The following is a 26,285-nucleotide window of genomic DNA, read 5'->3' on the forward strand; positions in this document are numbered from 1 at the left end:
TTTGATATCAGGGAAAAGCTTTGTAATTCACTCAGAAACTTAACCTTTACTCTGCTCCTATATGAGTGTGTATCGGCATGTGTGTGCACTCTGTTCTCCAAATGCCTGTGAAAGAGACGCCTTTCCAGACTTGTCAAAGTGAACATAATCTTCTTTATGACACCCTTCAAAAAAATCATTGATACTTATCTTTATCCTTTGGGAGGTTATTCAGTGGAAAAAGTGTGAGCACTCATGTCCTCATATGCCATTCTGATGGAAACATATAAAAATGATGAAAGGTTTGAAGACTAAGCCATATCTCGTCAAACCAGGGTGAGAAACGCATGATATCAGTATCCTTCAGTTGATCCTCAAGATTTTCTGACATTACTTTGCATTTTTGTCACATTTTCTGGAAATCTGAGGATCCTTGAGAACAACCATTCCAGTCTATTTCTTGCAATCCCCAAATGGACTGTTATTCCTTTTCCCATTCCTTCCTCCTTCCAATACATTCACCTCCTTGCTATCTGCACTTACATCATACAGGTAACAGCTTCTTCTCTATACTTCCTAGTTAGTTCAAGGGCGACTGGTTTTGAATTTCCACTTGTAGAAGCTTTAACCTTGAGGTCTATATACACATAGTAAATGGCTACTGATTCTGTGCATTGCGTCTTAAACTGTATGCTGTCAAAAGTCAAGTGAGTCATTCAGGGGAAAGATTTCTGATATTCGCTCAGTTTGAAATTCAGCATCTTCTCGGTGTCTGTTAGCTGTCCATTCTGGCTGTGCACTGAAAAACATGTCAGTTTTTTTTGTACTCTGCAAACAAAGTGGATTGGACCAACAGGTGGCGTTGGTCCCCCTGCACAGGGCAAGAGGAAGGGGAGGGCAAGATGGGAGGTAGTGAGAGGGACATGCTAATGGAATGCTAACGTGTAATAGCACTGTGAATATCAGCAATCTTTCCCCAGAATGACTCACTGCATCTCTAATACCGCATTTCTTTGATGATGAACACTTTACACATTCTCAAAAACCTGAAATTTGAGGTTTCACTCTGCCAGTTTCCTGCCTAACTTTATCCAGGTCAGTTCTGCCCCCTGTCCATTTCATCCACACTGAACACTGAACTGCTCTTGTGATAGAGGACACCGATTATTGAGGGCAACTGCCAGCACAAAACACCTTTCAGGAAAATGTTTGGATGTTTGATCAGCATGCTCGAGAAACTCTTGTTTTTCTCTGCAGCTCACTGAGAGTTATTGTTCGTCTTTTAGGTCTTCAGAGGAATCATTCAGGTTTGGAAAACCATTAGGGCAAATCCTAAAGCACACGGTGTCTGCAGGTAAATGTCATGCAAATGATTTCGTTCATGTCACATTTTCAAACCTAGCCCAATTCCTCAAAAGCCTTTATTCTGAAGTGACCCATTTGTTTCCAGTTCATCTTAGATAGGTAAAAATATGTGTCATTGCAAGGTGATGAAAATGGTTGCGTGTTATCAATCTCTAGCCCAGAGCTCCTGCTCCACATTTAGGGTAGTAGAGTGAATAAATGTGGATAGGTCAATAATAAAAAATAACACTGTGCCTGTGGGATGAGCTGAATATTTTGATCGCTCCTTTTCTTAGACAGGGATTATAGCTCACAGATATCACTTTGACAAGCTTTTATTGTAAAGTCCTAGAGTCCTTGTGTGGTGATGAACTTTCCTTATGGCTCATGAAGAGACTTCAGAAACCACTCCACAGGCAATGAAATACAGTAAAATCAGCCCTCCCCTCAGCTTTAGTTGAATCTTTCATATAACCTGAACTAAGCAACATATTGTTTTTCCATGGATCCATATCAGCTACAGCTCCCCAAACAGACACTTGAAAGATTACTAGTGAGCAAAAGCTTTAAAAGTTGAGAGCTGAAGGAAGATGTTCACATTGTTAAAGGGCTACGTAACTTTACCAACAACGCACTCTTCTTTCTTCTTAGATTTACTTTTCTTCAGATCACATATCTCTCCAATCACAATTCTCTATAGACAATGTATAAATGAATTATTAACTAGTACAGCAGTAATTTCATTGCAGAAGAGCTCGTTTTGGCTGCCAACGCGAGTCTTGTCTCTGCCGTTTCAATACTGGCAACTCTGATGTTATTCCTCTGGAGAGACATAAGGCTGCTTCCTTCCATCTGATTTTATTTGGGCTGCAGTCTTCACAGTTTTGTTGCCCTCCTGAATGAGAATGATCTATTTTAATAGGCGTCTGGCTCGAAGTTAATGTTAATGAACTGTGTGGGGACATTTTTCTCTCTCATATTTCAGTTGTATGCAGCAACAAGCTTTTGTCATGTTTTAACACTTAGGTTAAACATTTGTGGTGGTGGTGAGGGCCAGAAATGCTATAGTAACAGTAAAAAAGAATTACAGCTCCTCTTTCAACTAGAAAACATTTCACAATATTGACCTCGTGATGCTGCCAGTTTCTATATGCATTTACTGAGTGGTCTTACCAGCATGGAAATGACTGAACTGTATTTTAATATACATTTGCTCTTGCTGTGTCATAGGTGTTTTCAAATTTGTAGGTCAGAGGTGTCTAAAGGTATTACACCAGGAGCCACATGGAGTACATACTGTACATAGTCCTGGGTCGTGAGATTTGTAATTTAAGAGGCTTAAATGAGTGAATTTTAAATTTTAAGCACGTGTGTTGAAAACTGGGCTCTGTAATAACCTTTAGTAGGTAGTGAATGATTCTATCACCGTTAACTTTTACTCACTAGTATCTGTGCTCTCAAATGCAGATCCCTTTGCCTGAAATTTGATCCTTCAGATCTCAGATTTGCAGGGCAACTGTGTTCCTTACAAGACAAATAGTTTTGCAAATAGTTTTCCATGCTGTGCTATAAGTTGAGCCACCTCTTTGTCAGCCCTTGTAGCATTTTCCTGTGTGTGGTCGATGTGAAGAAACTGCTGTTGCCGAGCAGACAGGCTAGCTGACGGTTGTCTCGCCATCTCTTTCTGCTCTTTTCCTGTGTAGGACTTGTTTAACAATGTCTCTCACATTTTATTGCTTAATCACGGTGATTGAAAATGCTGTCATTTTGCCGCCAAGGCTGGATTCTCCTACTTTCACTGCCCGTTTTTCACTTTCATGGTGATAGTGACACCTAGCAATCACAATAGGAACTGCAGTTTAAAATAGTCAATGGGACAAACAGAGTTTTCATTTCAAAATAACTCTCCGACCATGACGGTGTCGGGCCTCTCATTGCCACAGATTGTAGTTTTGACACCCCAAATGTTAATCAGTAAGAGACTAGATTGATATGTGTGTTTGAATTTTGGATTAAAGCCAGCTCTCATACAGTGAATGCCTTTTTGGACTCTTCATACTGATCAATGCCTGATGTGACTTTGTGACTAAGCCTGTTCTCCAGAGAGTTTTTGAGAGGCTAGCAAAGCAAAGGTGACAGGCCACTTATGGAATGGATGTGAAAGAAAGAAATGAGATAACGAGGTGCAGCCAGTCTGAAAGGACAAAAAGACTGAAACATTATAAGCCATGTCTGCGAACAGAAAGAAGAGACTGGCAAGAGAATGAAAGGGAATTAAAGTAATACGTTATATGATGTTCCATCCAGAAATCTGTCTTTCAGTTGGCTTGCTTGTACAGATGAGAGAACAAACATTTGCAGAGTGCTGAGCAGGTAGTAGTACCTAAGACACAAGTAAAAATAAGTCATATTAACTGTCCAATAAAACATGCCACTGTAGTCCATATCATTTTTAAAGGCTAAGATTTACAGAATAATTTTGGATCCACTTCAATTTTTCTCATCATCCCAAAGGTTCCCAAAAATCACTGTGCTTTATTAAACCAAGCCTGATTTTACATTTCATCAGCTCGCCATCGCTCACTGCTGGTCAAGTTTTGGATCAAGAGTTCTGCTCTTCAGTGTCTGTCTCAGTGTGCGACTCATCTGGGTTATTTTTCACTTTCTAGCTTCAGCTGCTGAGTGTTCAGTGATGCTCCCCATGCAGCGTTTTATGGAATCATTTCACATTTAAAATGACTCTCATCTCCATTATTTGCAGGATTTCTGCAATTTCTTTCATGTAGCCCCTGAGGAACTTGTTGGTGGAGACTTGTGTTGCAGTGTTAGTTAATCACATTTGATGTCTAATGGTGGGACCCCAAGCCACATTGGAGAAGTGATTTGGTAAATAAAATACTCACTGTAGACTCATGACCCACCTGGCAAAATTGCTTCCTCACTTAACATTTAAGCAATGTCTTAAAGACATGAGCTGTTATTTATTAATCAGGTGCTTTAGAGTGATACATAATTTGTTCAGAATCAAAATGGAAATTTGAAGCTGACCTTTGCACCTTCACACTAAAGCCAGTTTAGTCTTTCTTAACAAAAACAGGCACACATACAAACAGAGACACCCTGTTAGCCTCTAATATTTCTCTCTGTTTATGTGATCTCTGTTAGAGAGGCATCGTTATGATCTCCTCACAAATGCAGCAGGAAAAAGTGAAGTGGAGGTTCAACCAAAACCTCACTTTTAAGGCATACAGTGACCAAATATCGGTGCAGGAATTGAATACTGCAAATCATATCCATATGGTAACAAATATGCCAGCCCAAGTTGTTAGAAACTCTACACAAGTGAGAGTTTTGCAGCTATGATAACATGAAGGTAATCAGAGTATCACAGACTTTTAACCCGGGAAAACAGTCCCTATCCCAAAATAACATGACCTTTCTTTCTGCCTCGAGCAGCAGAAAAGACTTCTCAGTGTCTTTGTCGGCGGTGGAGGCATCTCTCTGAGGAGCTCCACATTCCTAATCTCTGTGTGCCTCCTTTCAGAAACTCTCAGATTTTGCTCCAAGCTGCTTCGCTTGCTTTTGTAGCGGCACAATGATCTGGGCTATGTTACTCTGCACTGGCTTGGAGAATGGATTAATATGGAGCATTGTCAGCCTATTCTGGCCCTGCTGGTATCTATTTATGTGAGGGGAATTGCTCCCCTATTAGCCATCTAGCTTGACTGCAGTACAGTGGAAATTATGACCATTGATGTCTTCTCTCCTTTCAAAATGAACATATTTCCCTGTAGATGTTTGATTCTTTTTTCTTTCTTTACAAAGGATATACTAGCATAACACAATGTTTATAGATTGGAATACTCGTAGAGTGGTAGAGTCAGAGTGCATGAAAAGCAACAATATTTCAAACACAGACATTAGCTCACCGCTCCTTTGTCGTTGTCTTAATCTCTCACTGGCTTTCCGACAGCAAGTGAAAAAGATATCCAATGCTAAATAACTGAACCGTGAAGCTGAAAAGACTGAATTAAAATGTAGCGCGTGTTAAAATTTCTAGGCACACCAGTAACATCTAACTGAAGGACATAACGACTGCACTCACAGCTTGATGCTTCCACGACACCTCGTCACTCCACAACAGCAGTTTTCCAGTAAGAAGCTGAAATGACCCTCATTATCTCTGACGATATCCCCGATCTAGGAGGGAAGTTATTACTTGTTTTTTTGATAAGCAGCCGTTTAAGAAGAAGGCCTCTGTAGCAGGAACAGCAGCCTGTCACAGCCTTTTCATGCAAGGGACTAAGAAATCCAGACGGCTTGTCATTCAAAGCTTCATCTGAGCTTCTATTTTTATTGGAGCCATGGAAAGTACTTGGTATAGTCTGTCTTTGTTGAGTCTATGCATGAGAGATGTCATATTGTTCAACTCAAGGCTTAACTGAGTTCATTTGATAAGGTATGCCAAACTTAACATTGGGCAGAACATTACACATTTGATACATCTGTGAAATTGCATCCTAGTTTGGAGCTGTGGCGGGAGAAACGTCTGGTCACACACAAACCATATTTCACGGTTTAATTGCATTCATACGGTTAAGTCTTTTGTGTACTGATAAATCCATCCTGGCCTCTGAGCAGGTATGTACCAGCAGAGTCAGCTGCTCCATTAGCCTGTTGGTGGTGAGATTGATGGTAATGGCTGAATGTGTCTGAAAGGGCGTCATGGCACACAGGAGCTGATCAGCGCTAACATAACTAAATGTGTTAATGAGGACTTCCATCGTTGTTAATCCAGCTGTGTTCTTAGGTATCAGTTCTGAAGGTGTCCTTTTTATTGTGTCTCATGTTGAAGGATTTTTATTTACATGAGTCACCTTAAGCATCACAAGCTCTTGTTTGAATTTGGACAAAATTTGAGCGTATCCTCTGAAGTACATTTTGACGATATGTGTAGATTGCTGTTCCTCTTTATAAAGCACTGAGATGCTAATCACAGTATACACTTACTGGAGGTTCAGTGAATATAGCAGAGCGTTCATCTTTCGTCTGTACACCACGATGAACATAAAACATGTTGGCAAAGCCAGTGTCTACAAGTCTGTCACTGTCCATCTGTCCTCGCTCTGATGCCTCTGATCTCTGATGAGTGTATGACAGTAGTGCGGAGCAGTAAAGATTTCCCAAGGATCCTTGGGCTCATGACAGATTTCTTATTTAAAGTTACCCTGTTGCGCTTCTGTTGTTAATTGCTTTTTGAGAAACAGAAATTGTTTCCAACATATTAGAAGCTTTTGTGTAAGGAAAAAGATAAACTTTTGTAGATGTAGCCCACTCTCAAAGGACTCAATTGATCAAAACACTTATTTTTTACTCCAGTACATTTGTTTTTTCTCCTGTAGATTGGCTGTTTGTTAGTTCATGAGTACAACAGTGCTGCATTATTTCATGTTAAAAAAAAAACAAACTTTATTTTTTTTTTTGTCATTACTGTAGGATCAGGATTTTTCACACACCAGGACATGGCTGTGCCCCTCTGCCTGACTGAATTAGGTTATTGTGCTGATTTAATTTCCAGAGGGAACCACCCTGGTGGTAAGAAACATCATTTGCTAATTAACAAGAATGTCTCCTGGCGTTTTCAAGAAAATGACAGTGCTCCCAAAGGTTTGTTAAAACCAAAGTTCTGATCTGTAGCACGGCTGTAAACAGGAGTAATCTGCAGAAACAAGTACAAAATGGATTGAATTCTCCAACAAGTGCAAAAGTAGCAAAGTGATTCAAATGTGCCCTCAGTCAATTGCTGTGTTGGTCTGAACATCTGAACCGACTGCCCTCCACAGCGCTGGTGATTTTGTTCTGCAGGTGGTACATTTCTGTGTGGACTTCATAGTTATTGTAGCAATCACTACAAAAGAAGACGTGAATCGGTGTGTGTGTGTGTGTGTGTGTGTGTGTGTGTGTGTGTGTGTGTGTGTGTGTGTGTGTGTGCGCACCCATGTGTTTCTTATGTTGTGGGGACATAAATCTGTTTACACAGTCACATTGTGGAGACAGAATACCCCTGTGTAAATCATGAAATTTTAGGATGAAGACTTGGGTTAAGGTTAGGGTAAGTCTCCAGGAAATGAATGTAAGTTTGTAAGAAATTAATGTAATTTTTTGCCTCACCAAGTTCAAAAAGGTGCAGCACCAGCAGGGGGCAGTAATGATGGAAGCAAAGAAAGAACGTATTTTAAGTGACAAAGTCCATGTATGGAGGTCAGGATAGATGCATGGGTCAAACACACTTTCACCTAGGAGACTGAAATTCATGTCCCTAGTGAAACCAAAACTCACCACTGATTTTTTTTTTACCTTTGTTACCTAAATTAATTTATGTAACGTACTTGCATCGCCAATGTAACGTTGCAGACAGACATTACAGATTTATCCTCTCCATGGACTTCGACTGTCTCCACGAGGCATTAGCACTTGGCTGAATTGATTCAGCTCCTTTATTTATCCAGGCCATGACAGATAACCATGCATCCAACATTTTACACAAGAGTGGCAGCGACTTGAAGTGATATATCTCTAGAAAGGCTAAAATGAGAGAATTAATTTATGTAGCTCCCAGTGCTGAATAAGTGTAAAATGTGAGGTTGTAGCCAGCTGTTGTTATTGTGTTAAAGCTCTTGAACAACCTATACAACATGAGCTGTTGGATGAAAAGTTGTAGATTTTACTTCTTTGTACAAACAGAACTTTGACGAAGTAATTTCAGCTCGAAAGCCCTTACTTTTATTCCTGCAAAAATATGCATCTACAGCCTGCTAAAGGTTTTGAATGCACCATGAGAAAATTTATGTTAGTGAGGATTTTTTATCTGAGGTCGTAAGTGTTAGTAACACTGAACATCAAGGTGAAGATTGTTGCTCTAAATGTGCGGTTTTTAACATAAAACACAAAATCGTTGCTGCATCCTGTTGCTGCCAAGAAGAACTACTAAATTGTCAGCTTAGTTTCATGTTCATAATTTAGCACTGAGAGATGGTTTCACAGGAATTAAAAGCAGCAAATCAACCAGGGAAGTTCTATAATCATGACTAATGTAGCAAGGACAAATAAAGAAAGGGCTGGAGAAGACAGTTATTGAAAATAATTTTAATGTAGACAGTATAGTGACACACCACTTTTTACAGCTGGAGCACACTAAAACAGACCCATAAACTGCAGTATATTAAACCGAAGAGGTCCTTTGGCTGCACTCAAGTGCTCTTCCATGTTGTTATTATACCATCTGGTGTGGTGTTGGGGCAGCAGCTCATAGAAGCAGCTACAATCAGGAAAATAAGCAACAAAAGAGTGTTAGTAACCACCAAAAATGCTACAGACAACTTACCTCCGGAGGAATATCTTTCACATTATATGCTTTTTTTTTTTTTTTTTTCATTTTGGTTGCTGCCACACTAGACCCAACCATCAGCCAAATGTTTGTTTTCTTTTTGGTGAAAAAGAAAGCAGTAAGCCAGTTGAAGAAACCAGTTTTAAAAATGCTAAAAGCTGTTGTAGCTTTATTTAACAATCCAGCTGACAGGAAAACAAAGCCTGCTAACATTGTCCTACAGTTGCTCATTGCCTTTGACTTTTACTTTTGTACAAGGCAGGCTATACTCGGATGACATGGAAATAAGTTGACATGCGATATTTTGCAGAAACCTTGTATCACTGTAAAAGGCAGGCAAATAGAGGTTTTCCACATTTGGCAAATGTTTCATGAACCTTGGACTTTTCCAGACTGCACTCAAACAATTTCACAATAGAAATTCAAGGTGTTTGCAAGACATTGGCAACATTGTGATTTATACTTTACTGCACAAAGTATGGAAAACATTTAAATGCTCAGTAATTTTCCAGGATAACTGGAGGATGTGAACTGTCAAATACAGAGGTGTTGAATATAAGTAACAGGGTGTCCTGAACCAAAGTAACTCTGTATTGTACATAAAGACACAAAACAACATTGATTAGAGGAATTAGGTAATCAGATGCATATTTTGATAATGAGATAACAGTGAAACAAACAACTGATAACCATCAAAGTGAACAGTAGTAGACTGTATTGTGATCATAGGGGCTTTCCTTTCAAACTTTACCGAAATACAACATTGCTGCTGTGTTCTCACAACTGCATGTTGAAAGCAAACACATACACATTACCTTTTAAACTGGCACTATTACAGCAGATCCTCATGTGTAAATATGGTGTACTGTAGTTTAATAACAGTGTCTGCAGTATCTTTGAGGAAAAAATCAAACAATTTGCATTCACAAAACAAGAACATTCAATGGTAGTCACTACACAACATTGTTTGCATAAATAAAATCTCAGCTGAATTAGTAATTGACTTTGAATAGTGTGAATAACAGATTTCACTTAACAGTGAAACACTGAAACAGTTGATTAATTATGTGAAAGGACAGTTTGGTGCACTAGATATACAGACTTTGAAAAAATGTGCATACAGTTTGTTTGGAAGTCTGTAAGAATATTAACAGCTATGATTTGGACTTGAGAATACATAAATACACCTCTTATACTAGCAGTTCCCACTTCCCACTTGTGTATCAGCTCTGAGTGCAGCCTTGTCTTCAGCTGCTTAAAATAGTCAACTGCGTGAGTAAGACTTGCAGGCACACATGAGCATCTTTTTATATTGCTTGGCTTGTAAATCAGCCCAACAAATGATCAATTGCACCAGAAAACCTTGTATGAAAAACATTTTGCCAAGTGTGGCATGAATTCCAGCGTCCTAATGTCCTTTTTCAATACGTTATTGATCTGATAGTCAAACAGATCTTTTTTAATAGTTAACAAAAATACCACAGGTAAATATTGTCGTGTAGTAAGTTGTTAGGGTCAGTCAAACGTAAACTGTTTGTGTCTTTAGTTGACCCATTTATTTGAGTAGTAACAGACAAAAACCAACCAACGTTGCTTCACCAAATTTTTAAATTCATCCTGACAGAAAGTTCAACTGCAGCTGTACCACCGGCTTCAGACCGTCCAGACCAGATGCATCCAGTAATGTGAGATTTGGAATTAATTTGTAATAAAAGCTGAGAGTTTTAACTATCAATCAAACTCTGAGCCAACATCTTCACTCTGACCATGACTCCTGTTGGGAGCATAATGGATTACAAAGAATAGGACCGATCACCATTCTAATACTGGGGCTTCATCTACAGGATAGGATAGTCACACACATGCTGGTACTGATGAGAGGCACTATTACACCAACACAACACTGGTTCAATACTCTGGAGCTACATCTCATTGTAATCATAGAAATATATGACGTCTGTTGGCAGTGACATGGTTTGGATGCATTCAGAAGGTTTCCTTCAAAATGAGACATCTACCACTTTAAAAAGTGACACCACATTCACAAAATTTAAATGGATTTTTAATGGATTTTGAGTCATGGAGGTCAACAGGAACACTTTCACAGACTGATTCGTCTACATTTTAGAAATACTGAACGATAAACTTGAGCTTATGAGTCTCTCCAAAATGGATGTACAGCATTTTGGAAACAAACCTGAAAAACTTACTTTTAGACAACATTTATGTCTCAATGTCTATTTCTTAAATTAAAACAGTTCTTACTTAAGCCAGTCAGTCATGGCCATCAAAAGTGTCCAGCTGATATCACTCACGTTTTCAAGTGGGACTTGTTCATAAGGTTTTGGATTTAGATGATCGTTCTGAGCTGAGGCTCTAATTCATTTGTAGCTGAAATCAAGTGTGATTCTTAAAATGTGCTTTCAGAGTGTCAGTTCTCATTAAACTGTAGCTGTGTTCTTGCTGATTGACTTGTGTGATGCACTGAGAACTACTAGATCTTTCACTTCAAATAGACAGAATAGCTAGAAGGTAATTGTCTCAAATTTATCTTGCTTGGATACTGCACTTGATCCAACACCTGGCAGTGAAGTCGTGCCAAACATTTCCAGACTGAATTTCATCAATACACAATAAACCACAGGCTACTCAACCTTAATTAGATAAATAAGGAAGATTTTCTCAATTAGACAATATTAATTTAATAGAAATGATATAATATTCTTAAACTTTAAGGTCCATTGATATCTCAGTAAATACTGACGACAGTACTGTATGTGTCACATGTCTCATCACTGTTTATATATGACTTATGTAACTTTTATGTTTTGTTTTAGCTGTTGGATTACATGAAAACCAATGACAACATATGCTGCCCTTTACATGCACAACTGCACATACTACAGTCCATGCTGATTTCCTACAACACCACCCACAGTGAGCAGCTACCGTCTTTCTTAAATGCAGACTCCTTTTAAGTCTGATGTTTAGTCAGACCCTCATACAGTCACTTCTGTCTTGCTGTTGGTGACAAAGTATGGTTGTGGAGGCATGTAGCGAGTGGTGTGCAGCTCCTTCTCTATAATACAGAGTTTTTTTGGGCCGTAGCTCTGTCGGAGTCCCAGCGTGTCCTTGCTCTCCCAGGATCTTAGCACTCCTGGGCTGGCAGCAGTGTTGGAGCCGTAGCAGAGCGACTGCGAGCTGTGGCTCTTGGGGCTTTTGTACTTGTGTCCGTTCTGCTTTACAGACAGCTGTCTGGGTGGGCTATAAGGATTACTCGGCTCTGGCTCCATATCCACAGCCTCCATGGGAAGGCTTCCCTTGGTCGTCATCTCGATCACTTGCCGCCGGTTGCTGTAGAAGCTGTCATTAGCTTTCTCTGCTAACAAATGCAGATAAACAACATGATAGTTCTGTGTCAGTTTCCCTTCATTAAGCCATTGCATTGTGCTCTGAGTGCAGAACTAGACAGGCAGCTAAGCATAGACCTAAAGAGAAATTTCATTGATAATATATGTACATATATAGATATATAGATAGATATATATATACACACACACACACACACACGCACACACACACTTGTGCCTTCCTGTCAGCCATTACATAACAATACATTTGTGCCAATTTAAAGATTTCAATAATTTGTGCAAGTGGTGAGTCAATGATTATGCCCCAACTGTACTGAATATTTGTTTATATTCCAGCCTATGAAATTATTTTAGTACAACACTGGGAACTCAGTACGGCTTAGATGTTTCCCAGTAGACTGCAGGACAGTATATCCTGTCTCTTGGCATTTGTCTTGCCGTAATCATCTGCTGTAATTTGCTTGTAACTAGCAGTGTGGTGTGATTTTATGTCTCCGGTCAGGTGCAGGCAATGTATGAAAACAGTATTCTCTTGAGCACTAATTGAGCCGAGTACACCAAGCTCCAGCATTAGCCTTTGTGATTCTCTGCTAGCATTTCAGACTTTTTTTTTTTAATGAAATGTCTCCCAGATAACCTTTAATGTGGTCTCTTCATCAGCAGCAGGCTGTGTCTGTGCTCCAGATCACAATTCATGGTACAGAATGAGGTGTAGTGATGAGCAGCATGATCCTTCGCAGTGGCTACTTCAGTAAAAACCACATCAGTGCTGGTGGATGAACACATATACTGGGACCACAGAGGCTCACATGGCTCACTGTGTACAGTATATACTGTAGTTGCATCTCATCCATATGCCAACTCATTTAAGTGTTGATTGCCCCTGATTGCCTGTCCCCCGTCTCATTAGTGAAGATTTCCTCTATTTTTATATTCTCCAATGATCAGTTTGTTTGACGGCTCTTCAGTGGATGAGCAGTGGACAGGCTTCGGCTGCTCACGTGAATCACAAAGCGTGAGCTGAGTTATGTGATTGGCTCTACTACATGCGTGCTGATAGCTGCCATCCCTTCCATGGCCAGGTCTGTCAAACACAGCTAATTGATTCAGGTTGAATCTATAAAAAGACTTGAGTTTCATGCTGCTCAATAGCATCAAATACAGACCCAAAATACCTTCACTCCACACTTTGATTCTGAATATTTCTTATTTATTTTTTCTCTCTATAAGGCTATAAATTTGTTCTTTGAAATGCTACTCTAATGATTATTTTTGCAACAGAGATACCACTGACTTCTTGTTTTTCACTTTATAAGACAAGACACAATGTAACCACTGATAATAAGTTCTTTAGAATTTAATGTTGCAAAGTAACCTCTACATTTTTACATATAGTGTAGAATTATATCAGCTCCACTCAAACGTATAGATTGTCAACATCACCTTTTGGCTGCTGTCGTTATTTTAATATCAGCTTTAACACTTATGGGAATCACGCTCACAAAACACACACTATTTCCCTAATGTACATAAAACTTTCTTCATTTAGTAATTAATTTTATAATTTGAAGTATTTTCATTTTCATACTTTGACACTTTTTTTTTATCAAGACTAATGAAAAATCTTCTGGCACCATCTTGCTAAGTGGAACTATTCTGGTATTTGTTATTATTTCTTGTTTCAGATGCTGTTTGTCCAGGCACTGGCTGCAGACATTCCAAAATTAGCACATGAGAAGAACAACAAACTTGCTTCTATAAATAAACTTTCTGTTCCCCTCTCTGCTGGCATTGATGGACTATGGATTAACTGACAAGGATTTCTGTCAGCCCGAGACCAGAGATGGAGATTCAATTCAGATTCACCAGCTAGGTTCCTATTTAAAGAAAAGGACAGTTTTGAAGTAACAGCACGTGCCGTGTCAACAGGATTAGAAGTAGATAAGAAATGAAAGACTGAAAAAGTGCCAAAGCCGCATTGTCTTACATCATTTTAATGCTGAACTAAAATGAGAGCGATAAGAGTGAAGCTCGCTAATAACTGCAGCTAACAGAATATTTAAATAACATGTTTTTCGTCTGTTGAGACGGACGATATTTAAAACAAAATAACCCACATTTAACATGGTATGCCAGAAAACATTTGAAGCATTTCAGATGAATTTTCTGCCTCATAAACTTATAAGCATGTCCTCCATGATTACTCAGTTTACAGATTCTGTTGTTTCAGTTCACTCAATTAAACCTTGACACTCACATGATGCAGGGAAGCCCTGATTAATTATGCTACTTTTATTTATAGAGGGTGTAATGTGCTACCTAATCAGATCAAATGATGAACGGCAGCTGCTTTTGAATCATTATGGCTCATTGTAAACAGCTTCTTACCCACGGCCTTGAGCGTGGCGTACTTGTTGAGATCCTTGACAGGCTTCTGTTGTTCGTAGGGGCTGGGGAGCTGTCCCACAGCCGGGTAAGGCTGCGTTATCAGAGTGGATGTCTGAGCCAGGTTGTTCATCTGGTTGCTATCTAAAGCAGGGAAAACACAAGTCATTAATGCACAAACTCAGATGCTTTCTGTTGTTTACAGCAACAAAGTCCCTTCAGTCACTTATGTTCAAATGTGTATATTCAATATGCATTAGCCAATACAAGATCTGATAAAAAATATATACATAAAAATGAGATAGAAATGGCAACTACTGACAAATTGTCTCTTTCTTGCTATGTTTTATTATTGTGGGTTTAATTGTTATTATTATGTGTTTATTTAAAGTGGCTTGGTTTCGTCTAAGTGACTGTTACATGATGTTAAATTCCCGGGGTTTAAATCAGCTTGATGGATGTGAATATAGGATAACTGTCTCTCTAACTTGGTAGCATCTTCTTTTCCTGAAGCAGGTTTTTCTGGGGACCCAGCTGGAGTCATGACTGCTCTTTGTAAAACTGTACTAATCCTACAGTAGACATCTGGTAAATTAAAGGGTGCACAGCAAATAGACTGGCCCCCTGCCTACTGGCATGACAGAACAAACAGATGTTCAGAGTGTCTTCTCTTCCTTTAGATTGGAGGAGATTAGTAGAACGTACCAATTCACAGGCAGCAGTTTGAAGACTGCTGTATGTGCTGTGTGTTATATATATCTGATTTGAGATATGAACATGTTTATGGACCAATATTTGATGTGGATTGTTTTGGTTATTCATTAATTTCTCGCTCTTTCTAAGCTTTACACACAAAAGCATAATGACAGTTATTTTAAATGTCATGAGGTCATGAATCAACACTCATTCTGCTAATTATCGTGACGCAAATGGTTTCCTTTAAAGGTAACCTGGCTCAGAGGAGTCCAGCACCAATATCTAAAGATAGAAAGATAAAAAACAATATCCATCAACTCACCACTGCCACTGTTATTAATGGTTAAAGTTTACAAACTTTAAAATGTGTGAGGTCCACTAGTCCTTGGTCTAGAATGTGTCTGATAAAAACAGATCATTAATACAGAAAATAGGTTAATTAGGCTCTTATTCCCCACCGGTCAGCAAGAAACTTTATTACTGTGCTAATTAATTTGGAAAGTCTCAATGCTGTCTCATGAAATGATGCACAGGACAGCTTTGACTTTGACCACACCTCAGCAAGGGGGTGGTGTAATGAGTAAGATCAGATTTTGAAGTCATTCAAGGTAGCAAACGATTGATGGAGCCGCTGGGGTCTCCTTACGATAGAGATCTCTTGTCTTAGTGAAAGCCTTATTAAGAACTGTAGTCGTTAAGAAAGACAGCACCGCACTTTCTCATATACTTTAACGTTAAACTCAGTGATGGGTTTGACTCCCTAAAACCTCATTAAATCTTTTAAATTTGATAAGAAAAAACACAGTTATGTGCAGCTGACCATCCAATATTAAGGTTTTTTAAATGTCATGTCATAGCTGCAGCTGACAGCCTGTGGCTGCTTTACTAAGACAAATACTCAACAATGTAACAGGAAATCTCTCTGTGAAATCTATCTGTGTTACCTTGTCAGGTTCCTTTCTGGGCTTGTTGACCTGTTTCAGTTTCATACAATTCATCGTAAGTGGGCCATGCACACAGGCTCTCATTCAATGAGATCTTGTTTAAGATGAAAGTGAAATTAGATTATCTGCTTCCACATAATACATAGAATTTGCATCACATGTAATTGATTTAAACAGGATAATACATAATCAATACTGCTTCTTAGGAAATCCTCCTGGCTGTATGTTAAAAACAATACAAACAATGAAACATATTGATCAAAGTTTGTCCCTCATGGAACCAGGAGATACTCCAGTCAAAGTCAAGGTCAGGGTATCCCCTTAAATTTGGAAACCACCTAATGTAAATAATTTAGATAATTATTGATGTACACTGAATGCTTTAGCCAACCAATTATGTATCCCAATATTGTCAAAAACATTTGTTTTTTGAGTCTCTCTACATCTCTATGGCATCTCAGATTTCCTCTATATATAGTCTCAAGATGGGAGTAGATTTTACTTTGGCCACTAAATGAGGACAGTGAATTTCAGTGTTAACATCTGTTGCAACTTTGCTATTTTCAGGGTGCCAAACTTAATTTAAGCCGAGGTGCTGATGTAAGCGCTTGTTTATCTCCCTCTTTAGTGTTTATCTGACTTTGTGTTGACTGAGTGTCATTTGTGCTCGTACTGTTGTCACAGTCACCACTTTTATGTCAGCTGCTGCTAGAAAGTAGGCCACTTCTGGAGACTCGTAAGGTTAAAGACTCCATGGTTGTTGCGGGAAATAAGCAAGTTAACACTCCAGACACAGACACCTCCCTGGAACTCATAAAAGATTTAAGAGAGTATTTTGGGAGCTGTATGCCCCAAAATAAATGGTACAAGGAGAAGGGCGCTCTTATTTACAGGCAGCCTACTTTCAAGTTTGAGATGAAAATATGCTATTGTTTCTGACTCAATATATTACCTTTTCTGTCAGACTCAACACTATTTCAAACACTATATATATTTTGACATTCGTAATTATTAGTTATTCATTTTCATGTGTTTAACTTTGTCTTCAAAATCAAGATGTATACTGCACATATGGCAAAGGGTGCAATGTTGAGTTGTGTTGAAAGAAAACACAAAATACTTTATTTCAGGATGATGCCATTATTATGAAAGCAGTCAGAGAACAGAGTTGATAATTAGTTTAAAATAGTAATTAATGTTGTTTTAAATGATGTTAGATAAAAGGAAACAAGCCACAGGCCACTACCTGAACACCCCCTCATAGTCTGGATGAGCAAAAAGCTTTTCCCCAACAAACTGAAGTAATTAGTAAAAGTTGAGGAACACTGATGGTGTGTTCATGTAGAATTAGTAAGTTCAACTTCCTTTAGCCTGATATAAGCGGATACAGGTAGTAAAACAACAGGAAAAAGGCAATCTGACATTGATACATGTTGTGTTACTGCGCCCTCACCGTGCCTCTCTGTTACTGTGATTCACAGCCACAGAAGTCACAGTATTCAGAAACATTTTTGACTGCAAGTCTAAAGTGCTGCATGCTGTATGAGCCCTGTTTGACGTGTATGTTACAGTAATACATGACATCACAATCTCTCAGTACTCTGCCCTACAGCCGTCACTCACACACAAATATAACCCTTCACTTCTCAAGCTCCTATAGAAGAAAGACATTTAACAACCTTCAATCATCATAAACTATAATCGGTACAGACCTTGTGTGAGATACTGTCTAATTTTGTTACTTATGTATGATACAGCTGGAGCATCAGCAAGTGGCAGTCAGGATGGTGTAAAAAGATTTTTTCAAACTGTCAAAATAAATTGAAAGTTGAGACTTTCCTCGCATCAGTCGAATTTGAGGGTAAAGGCTGGGGATGCGCCACTCAAAATGTAGAGGAAGAGGGAAATTGTAATTCAATAATGACATAAAAGTTAATATTAAAGTTTCTCAGCATCTCTTTGGCAAATGGGCCCGATGTAGCTGTGTTGTCAGTCATCTGTATGATGAAAATTTAAGCTAACAATCTGTACAGTCACTTTTTCTCCATCCAAATATTTTGTTCCTCTGTATTGTCAGTTTGTAATTATCTCCTTAAACATTGGAGGCTTCAGTATACAGTTCGAGTACAGTTTGTGGCAGGTGGAAAATAGAACCACAGGCAGGCTCTACATTTCTCAGCTGCTGTCACAGGTAATGCTGCTGAAATACGTTTCTATCTGGCAGTGAGGAAATGGACTGTCATGCACCAGTGGAGTGTTGGCAGTGAGCAGAGTCTTTGTTCTCTCTGGCTGACTGCCTGGAGTAAAAAGAGGCCACACTTCACAATTGCCCCATGTACGCACATGGCCAGCAGGACGTGAACATGATAGTACTGGTAGCCAAAGAAACCCAGCTCACAAAATCTGTATTACTGGTGTCTTGAGGAGAGTGAGAGCTCATAGCCTAGTCTAACAGATTTTTGTTATCTTTGACAGGCAACAGATGTGGAACAGGGGCTCCCTTTGGAGCATTTCAATCACTGCTTTGCACCACTATCCGTAATATATAGTGACTATTATAGCTGGGCCATAGTCACACCTGCCACTGGAAAGCACAGCTGGAGAGGACGGATCCAGGTGGCAAAAAAATATCCCTTCACCTCTTGTAACCTTGCAAGGATTGCTGTCAAGAAAACAATAATCCTCCCCCGGCTGTCGCCAGCTCTGTTACACAGTATCCCTCCCATACATCCCCGTAAAACTCAGCAGCCGGCGCACTGTGCTGGATTGCTGAATAAGGTGAGTGCAATTTTAATGCATTAAATTTGCCAAGACTAGTAATTTAGACATTTCTTTGCAAGCACATAAACAAGTATGGTGTGTACACCGTACATTCAGAGTGCAAAAATTGCCTTTACATTATTATGGACAGGATTCATTCTGCCATGTCGTATTTTTTTCCAGATTGTTACAGACTTAAAACTAAATATATCATTCTAAATATATTATGATCATCAGGTGTGACATTATTTTTTGCTCAAAGAAGGAGACGGGTGAGGTGAGACAACTGCACATTTCTCAAAGCAATTCAATTTTCACTTTTATACTAAAGTGACATAACCTTTTAATAGGTGCAGTGACTGCACTTGTTTTACAGTACAGTGATGTCGTGTTATCTCCCATCACTGATGATTTTCTTTCATTTACTCCAGGGACTGGCAGGAAAAATGGGATTTTAATCAGGACACAAGTTCCTCTGCACATTCACCTACTGTTTGTGTGCCCACCACCACATGTTAGCACAGATACTGCTCTCAATAACACTTGGCCCATTGCTGTGAACTGATTTTTTAGTTCTGAAATGGATGTTTTTTAGCTGACAAACCAAAGTATTGATTCACACATTACAGGCAGAGTAACAGTAAAGACAATGTCCTATGTTATATATTACAGTATTGTAGTCGATGTTGTACACTACAATAGGTGATTTTTAAAAAGTATAATACGTAAGACGGCATGCAGTATCTCTTTCTCAAGATCAGTCCTGACTGTCATCGTGTTGGCTGGTTTGTAATGAACTGATAATTATTCTGTGAGGAGGGAAGGTAGGAAAGCGCTCTGATTTTAGAATGATTAATTATAACCATGTCAGTGCTGACACGTCACCTCAGCTGATTTAAAAAAAAAAAAAAAAAAGTCAGCTAAAAGAAAAAAGACACTCAAAACGGCTTTCACTTTTTGAGCATTGTTAAATTGTATTTCTCACTTAGGTAGTATTTATAGTAAATGTATATGATGGGATTGTAAAATGTGAATACTAAGTTGCAAGGTGACATAAAGCACAGTGGCCTCGTTGCAGCACATTTAGTTTTAAATTGTATAACACACGTAGAAAATTGTTAATGTCTGTGTTTTGTCATTAACAGACTTGTTTATGTAACATTTCTGCGGCTAAGTAACATTTCCTCAAGAATTTCTTTCTCATCAATAATTTTCTTGTGTTCATTTTCTTTATTTGTAATAAATGTATGCTTTCGAGCTGATGATTTAGATGAATTACAGAAATAGCCTGATCATTGAAGTTTTGGAATATTTGTGCAACTAAAGCCTGGCTGTATATGATGAGGTAATTTGAGAGAGGCAGTCATCTGTGCCAAGAGCAGGCAGGTTTTCATTCCAACCACAGATTACACCAGGTGTTTCACTAATTAGCAAACCTTCCAAACTAATCAGTGAAATCACCTGCTGTACTCTTCAGTTGTAATGAGAACATGCAAACTTCCATAGAACACGATAATCTCTGCTATTTTTTTTTTTTGCATCAGCCTCAAATGAAACATCTTGAGAAGCATCTAAATTAAGGAACATCAGTACATCTCTTATTGTCATTTATTGAGTTTGATTTGCTTTCATTCTTTTTAACTCATGCAGTAAGTCACAACATGGCTTGAATTATTTTAGTGTCTTTTTGCACCCAGGTGAGAGAAGTCACATGGCAGCTTTTCAGCTATTTACCCACCAGGTGATGTCGTATAAAGAGCCACAAAGTCCGCAAAGGGAAGAGGTCATGGTGGATGAGTCAAACACTGTCACCCAGGGGAACGGGGCTTTTTTTTTTTTTTTAGTTTTCAGTCACAGTTTGGTTAGTTTTGGCAGCAAAGCCACATTTTGCTGTAGGTTTATGCACCAAAACTACAGAATGCAATCATTTGCAAGAGAACTGCATTATACAAAGTCCCATCCTTGCTTGTGAACGACTGAGCATTGCCTGGATGCTCCTTTCATACCAATCATGATACTATCACCTGCTACTAGTGAACCTGTTTACCTGTGGAATGTTCCAAACAGGTGTTTTTGGAGCATTCCACAACTCTCCCAGTCCTATTGCTCCTGTCCCAACTTGATTGAAATGTGTTGCTGGTTGTTGCATTGTTGGCTTCGGACACGTCGGTGAAGATGACATTGTTTTATTGATTCCTTGGCTTCTCATCTCTACTGCAGGATGTGAGGTGCTGCATGCCATTGGGCCAAATTGACATCAGGAGAATTTATCTCCAGTTGGGACAAAAAAAAAAAAAAAAAAAATCACATTTACGTTTTTATTCAGCTTGAGCTGGTATTTATAAATGAATAATACAACCATAAAAATGCAGCTTGATTGTGTCTGAAAACATTTTTTTAATATGAGCTGCCATTCGCCGTAGTTATCCAGCTTGCAGAGAGAGAGAGGCAGAGAGACCTTTATTGACTGGAGCTGTCAAGGCATTAACAAGAATTCTTTTCTATATGTGTGGGTGTGTGTAGGTGTTGGTGTTGATGAACGAGAGAATGACATAAGTGTGACATAATGTTTGAGGCCCTTGTATACATTAAGTGTTGGCTAAGAAACAGAGCTCTAGGTTGTCAGTGGTAATTAGTGTGTATGTTAAGTGATAGCTGAGGGCATGACTAATTGCTTCACTAACAGCCCGCAGGATTGTGGATGAACCTTTTTCTTCCTTCACTTCCTGTTCCACAGCTAATTCAGGAGAGTCAAGCAAATATAGATATAAAGGGCTCACAATTTTAGCTCTATACTTGTTTTAAGAAAAATGAAATCTAGGAGTTAATGAGTACTGAAATTGGTTGTGGCAGTGCGGTTCTGGTCAGTGAAGGCAGCAAAAGCAGATGGCAGCAGCATTAGTGAACAGATATGTATGGGACCCAGTGTATACAGAAACTGCTCTCTTGTGTGATTGTGTATGTAGGTTTGTAGCTAGGTGCTGCATGCTGCTGATGTCACAGTACTTACGGAGACTGTTAATTGTGACTCTGGTCTGTATGTTCTCATAGTGCTGGCCGAGTCCAATGTCGTCCGAATGTTCTGAGGCAGGATGGCGGATAACATGTGCGAGAGCTCTGGAAAGACGAAGAACAATCTCAGAGAGGACGTCTTTCATTAAACAACAAGTACAAGTGCAGTTCCGCTAACAAGTCCTTCTACAGTAAAGCGTTTGTGCCTTCTGAAATAACCCTGGTCCAAAAACATTTTTTATCTGCCACCTCTAAGTTCACAGAAGGTTTCTTCGTTGGGGAAAGATAACCTTCATGGTAAACAGAAAGCATCTCTGACTGTTGGTAGGAGACAGGACACACCCTGTGGTCTCTGGTGTTCAGGCGCATGCAGTCCATGGTTTAAAGGGGTTCTCCAGCACTAGTATTGCTGGTCAAAATTAAAGCAGCAGAGGCCGAGATATTCTGACTTGTTAGTGTGGGTCAAACTTCAAAACACGGGGTCCTACACTTCCCATAATGCAACTCAATCATAATCAACCAAAGCTGCTACAATGACCACAGAAGTGCAGCAAACCCATCTCGATTTTTATGCGGCTGGCCTATTTTTTTCTCTACGTGCAAATACACTACAGGTTAAAGGGACATAAAGGGTTGTACCAGAGATGCAGCAGAGCGACCTTGTGGGTGTTTTTACATTTTACATCAGAATAAATCAATGTACACCCATGATCCTGTGGCTGAAACGATACAGTTAAGTAATTCAGTAGGCTACCGATACAGCTTACGCTTCAAAACCCTGCATAACTTGGCAAAACCTCAATGTATACACAAGCTAAGATAAGAAGATGGATAAGAAAGTCTATAGCAGGTAAAGAAAACCCTGCTCTGCCCCACCTATGTGATCCATCACAACCTTCTCTGCTTCATAAATGCCCATATCTTTTCTACTCCACTTCTCAAGTTCATAATGTAGGCTTTCTATGAAAAAAAGACCCAATTTGACATGATGCTGATGACACCGTGGTGATGTGATCGGGGTTATTTTCTCACACTAGATAAAGCTTCCTCCAAAGCCACAGGTGTCATTATACAGCAGTTTTCACAGGCTGACTCCTCTTCAGTGCCTCTTTCAAGTCAAGTACCTCTGACCACACTCCTACCTGATGACCTTGTAGACTTCCCTGCACTCTTATACTCTGACTTTAGGGTTGCTTTATAAGGACGTTGTTTTTTTCCCTGAAAGCGCACATGACACACAGTGCATTCAAATATGTAGTTATTGATTGAATTTGATTAAAGGATATTCAAAAACATTAGCCTAATACAAGTGACTAGAAGGTAATGACAAAAGCGTCTTTCATGTGCAGTGGTTAAAGATTTCAGCTCTGGACATTGCCCATGCAGCCACAACTAACGAAAAAACAGAGTATATCCTGAATGCGACAAGTGTATTTATTCTATATGCGTGATTATAATCTTTCTGATAAAATGGCTATCACCGGTCAACTGTGTGCACATGGTGTAAAGCAAGCTGGCTATCGTCACAATCTTAGCGGTTATATTTCTACTGCAAAAATAATTACTCAGATTGGTGGCGTGGCTATAGCACCCCCTAGCCTCGGTGCCTGGCTTAGAGGTCAGGTCACAGCGAGAGAATGGTGTCGCCTCTCAGAGGGCCGAGCAGATTTATGACGGCACAGCCTAATACCCACCTGCAGCTATGTGTAAGAGTGTACTGATGGAAACTTGGAGTAGACATTTAGTGCACTGCAGAAGAGGAAGAACGTGAACCACTGGAGGTCAGCAAAAACAAGATTTTCAACTGGAGTTACGTTATTCTTTCAAGTGACAGAAAAACAGCGGTGGCAGGTCATGGGTTTCTGAAAATACTTTCTCAGCCTTCTGACACTTAACTGTGCTTTGGTACAACATGGCAACAGAGTGAGATAAATAGTTCCATTATCTTATGTCACCTGGAGCATTATTTTGCAAAATATATGGAAAACTGTCTGCAGGTAAAAAGAAAATTCACTATCGCAATTATTTTTTGTCCAGTTTTTATGTTATTTTTAGGGCTGCATACTGTACAGCTATATTCTGTAGCTTTTTTCAGCACCATCCAGGGATCTTATAATTAACATTTGTCACATCTGTCAGCTCAGACTCAAGTAACATGGTCTATATTAAATACTCTACACTCCTGCAGAAACCACCTCTTCAAAATGATGGTGTAAGTTTTTTCATGGTGCATGGTCTATTTCAGTAGAAATGTCTTGTGTGTATCATTGTAATAGTCGACAAAGCGTATCATTTCCATTTCTGAAATAAACAAATTGAACCTTTTATTGTTAAAACAGACATTTAACGGAACATTTCTCTCACACATTTGTGTCTTTTTAGCCTGTTTTAAAGGATGGAAACTAGCCTGGACTGACTAACGCTCTTTCACAGAGCGACAATGACAACAGTGTGTCCTCAGTGCGGACATTGTTCAGCCCCAAATCAGTCTCCTGAGTACACTACAAGAGTGTGCATGTGTGAAGTGTGTTTGAGAAAGTGGAGTGTGTGTGTGTGTGTGTGTGTGTGTGTGTGTGTGTGTGTGTGTGTGTATTAACAGTCTGCAAGTGCTTGATGCTCATGTCTGCAGTGGGCAATTTTGGGGACATTTTTTACATTTACACAAAGGTCAGTACAAAGGGCCGTTTTAACAAATTGTGGTTGTACATCATGTTCATACTTAATGATGCATTACACAATTTGATGTAGAGAAAAATGTTTTTACCCAAAGGGTGCAACACAGCTGACCCTGTACCATGCTGAAAATTTCTTGCCCAAACCCAAAATAGAACTTAACCATTTTTGTGTTCTACACAGGCACACATAGGTAAGACGTGTTGCAGCATCACTGGCAGCAGCCTGGTAACCATCAGTTTCACATGACAGTTGCAGGGAAAGGACAATGCAGTGAACCTCAAACAAACACCTGTCTGTAACACTGATCAACATGTGCATGTTACTGTTGTGTGACTGAGACTGAGCAGGCTGAGTGTAAACTTGTTTCTGACTGGATGAAACTGATGTGAAACTGTGCACATCAGTTGAGTGCAGCTAAACGTCGTTTTCATAGTGTTACACAGTTTTATACATAAAACAACTTGTTGCTTTGTGACTTGCTTTTCTTGAAATGTCATTTTTTTTGTTCCACACAGGCGAGTTGATGCATAGCAGGGCTCCCTACCACAGATCAGCTTTTATGTTTTCATGTTTGGACAGATCAGAGCAGAGTGATGACAGGACAAATAACTCAGAGCCCTAAAAAGGACTAAATGACACTTAAAAATGCGAAAGTTGGTCAAATTCGAACCTACCTCGACATATTTTCTCGGTGCGGGCGGTGCGTCTTTTCCAAACCAAGCTTGGTGAAAATTCCTATCAGTGCCATTATGGCCACGACCCCGCATATGACATACACAATGAGATTGGTTTTATCCTTCGCGCTGTCCAGCGACACGTCGACTTTCGGCGGGGGTCTTCCTGTCATCATCCACGGCGGGGTGTCGTAGTTCTTACAGGTGGTCTGGTCCAGCCGGGAGCTTTTAAACGCGCAGCAGAACCTGAAGCCACAGGTGCCGCAGCAGTACAGGTAGCTGCCCGTCCTGCATACGAACGGCGGATCCCACTGGCCCATCACGTCGTAGTAGCCGCGGCACTTGTCCTCCGTGTGCGGGCTCTCGGTGACTCCGCTCTCCCCGTCCTTTGATTCGTTAAACCCGGTCACTATCATGAAGTCGTCGACGGTCTGACCCGGCTCGCCCTCCGCGTTGCACACCATAACTTTCACCAGAAAGTAACCGAGCAGCAGCTCAGTGCCTCGCATCGTTGCTCACTTTTGACCCCGCTCTTGACGCCCTGACAAGCTCTCACATGCCCGGACGCATCTTCCGAAGAGACGAGATACAGCCATGCGTAAATGTAATTAGGCTGATTCCAACTTCCATGCGTAAAAGCACAGTGCGCGCCTGTGCTCTTATTTTTCCTTGAGAAAACGTTTATTGTGCTAAGGCAGGTCGGGATCTTCTCAAAGGGCAGCCTTCAGTAATAAATAGTTGAAGGGTCGCATCAGTGAAGTGGCGCACCTGGCTATGCTGGAGGGCGTCAGACACCTCTGAGGCTGCTTCACTCCACAGAGCCGGTCACAGATACAGAGAGAGAGAGAGAGAGAGAGAGAGAGAGAGAGAGAATAGGAGAGTGACTGAGTGAATCAGGGGGAGAGAGAGCTGTGTGCAATAGCTCTAATTACAACCCTCACAGCCATTTATTATTGTAGCAAGGATAAAGACTGTATGTGAACAACAGTCCATGATCCAAATCACCCCTAAACCGAAATTCAAAGCAGGAGACTTGAACCTGCAGTCACTCCCAAAC

The 26,285-nt window shown here is 39.8% G+C and overlaps 1 protein-coding gene across 2 annotated transcripts; it reads right to left on the reverse strand.

Moving 5' to 3' along the window:
- Positions 1-8,454: 8,454 nt before the first annotated feature.
- shisa9b (shisa family member 9b) lies at positions 8,455-26,027 on the reverse strand. 2 transcript variants are annotated; one of them, XM_076751553.1, is made up of 4 exons: positions 25,229-26,027; positions 21,877-21,983; positions 14,470-14,610; positions 8,455-12,089 (listed from the first exon to the last, which is right to left on the reverse strand). In XM_076751553.1, the coding sequence occupies exons 1-4, from the start codon at positions 25,735-25,737 to the stop codon at positions 11,710-11,712; spliced, it is 1,137 nt and encodes a 378-aa protein (XP_076607668.1). In that variant the 5' UTR covers positions 25,738-26,027; the 3' UTR covers positions 8,455-11,709. The 2 variants fall into 2 exon arrangements, with proteins under 2 accessions (XP_076607668.1, XP_076607667.1); XM_076751552.1 differs by having other exon boundaries at positions 8,455-12,092.
- Between the last annotated feature and the right edge of the window lie 258 nt (positions 26,028-26,285).

The sequence above is a fragment of the Chaetodon auriga genome, chromosome 16 (assembly GCF_051107435.1).
Source record: "Chaetodon auriga isolate fChaAug3 chromosome 16, fChaAug3.hap1, whole genome shotgun sequence".
Classification (NCBI taxonomy): Eukaryota; Metazoa; Chordata; class Actinopteri; order Chaetodontiformes; family Chaetodontidae; genus Chaetodon; species Chaetodon auriga.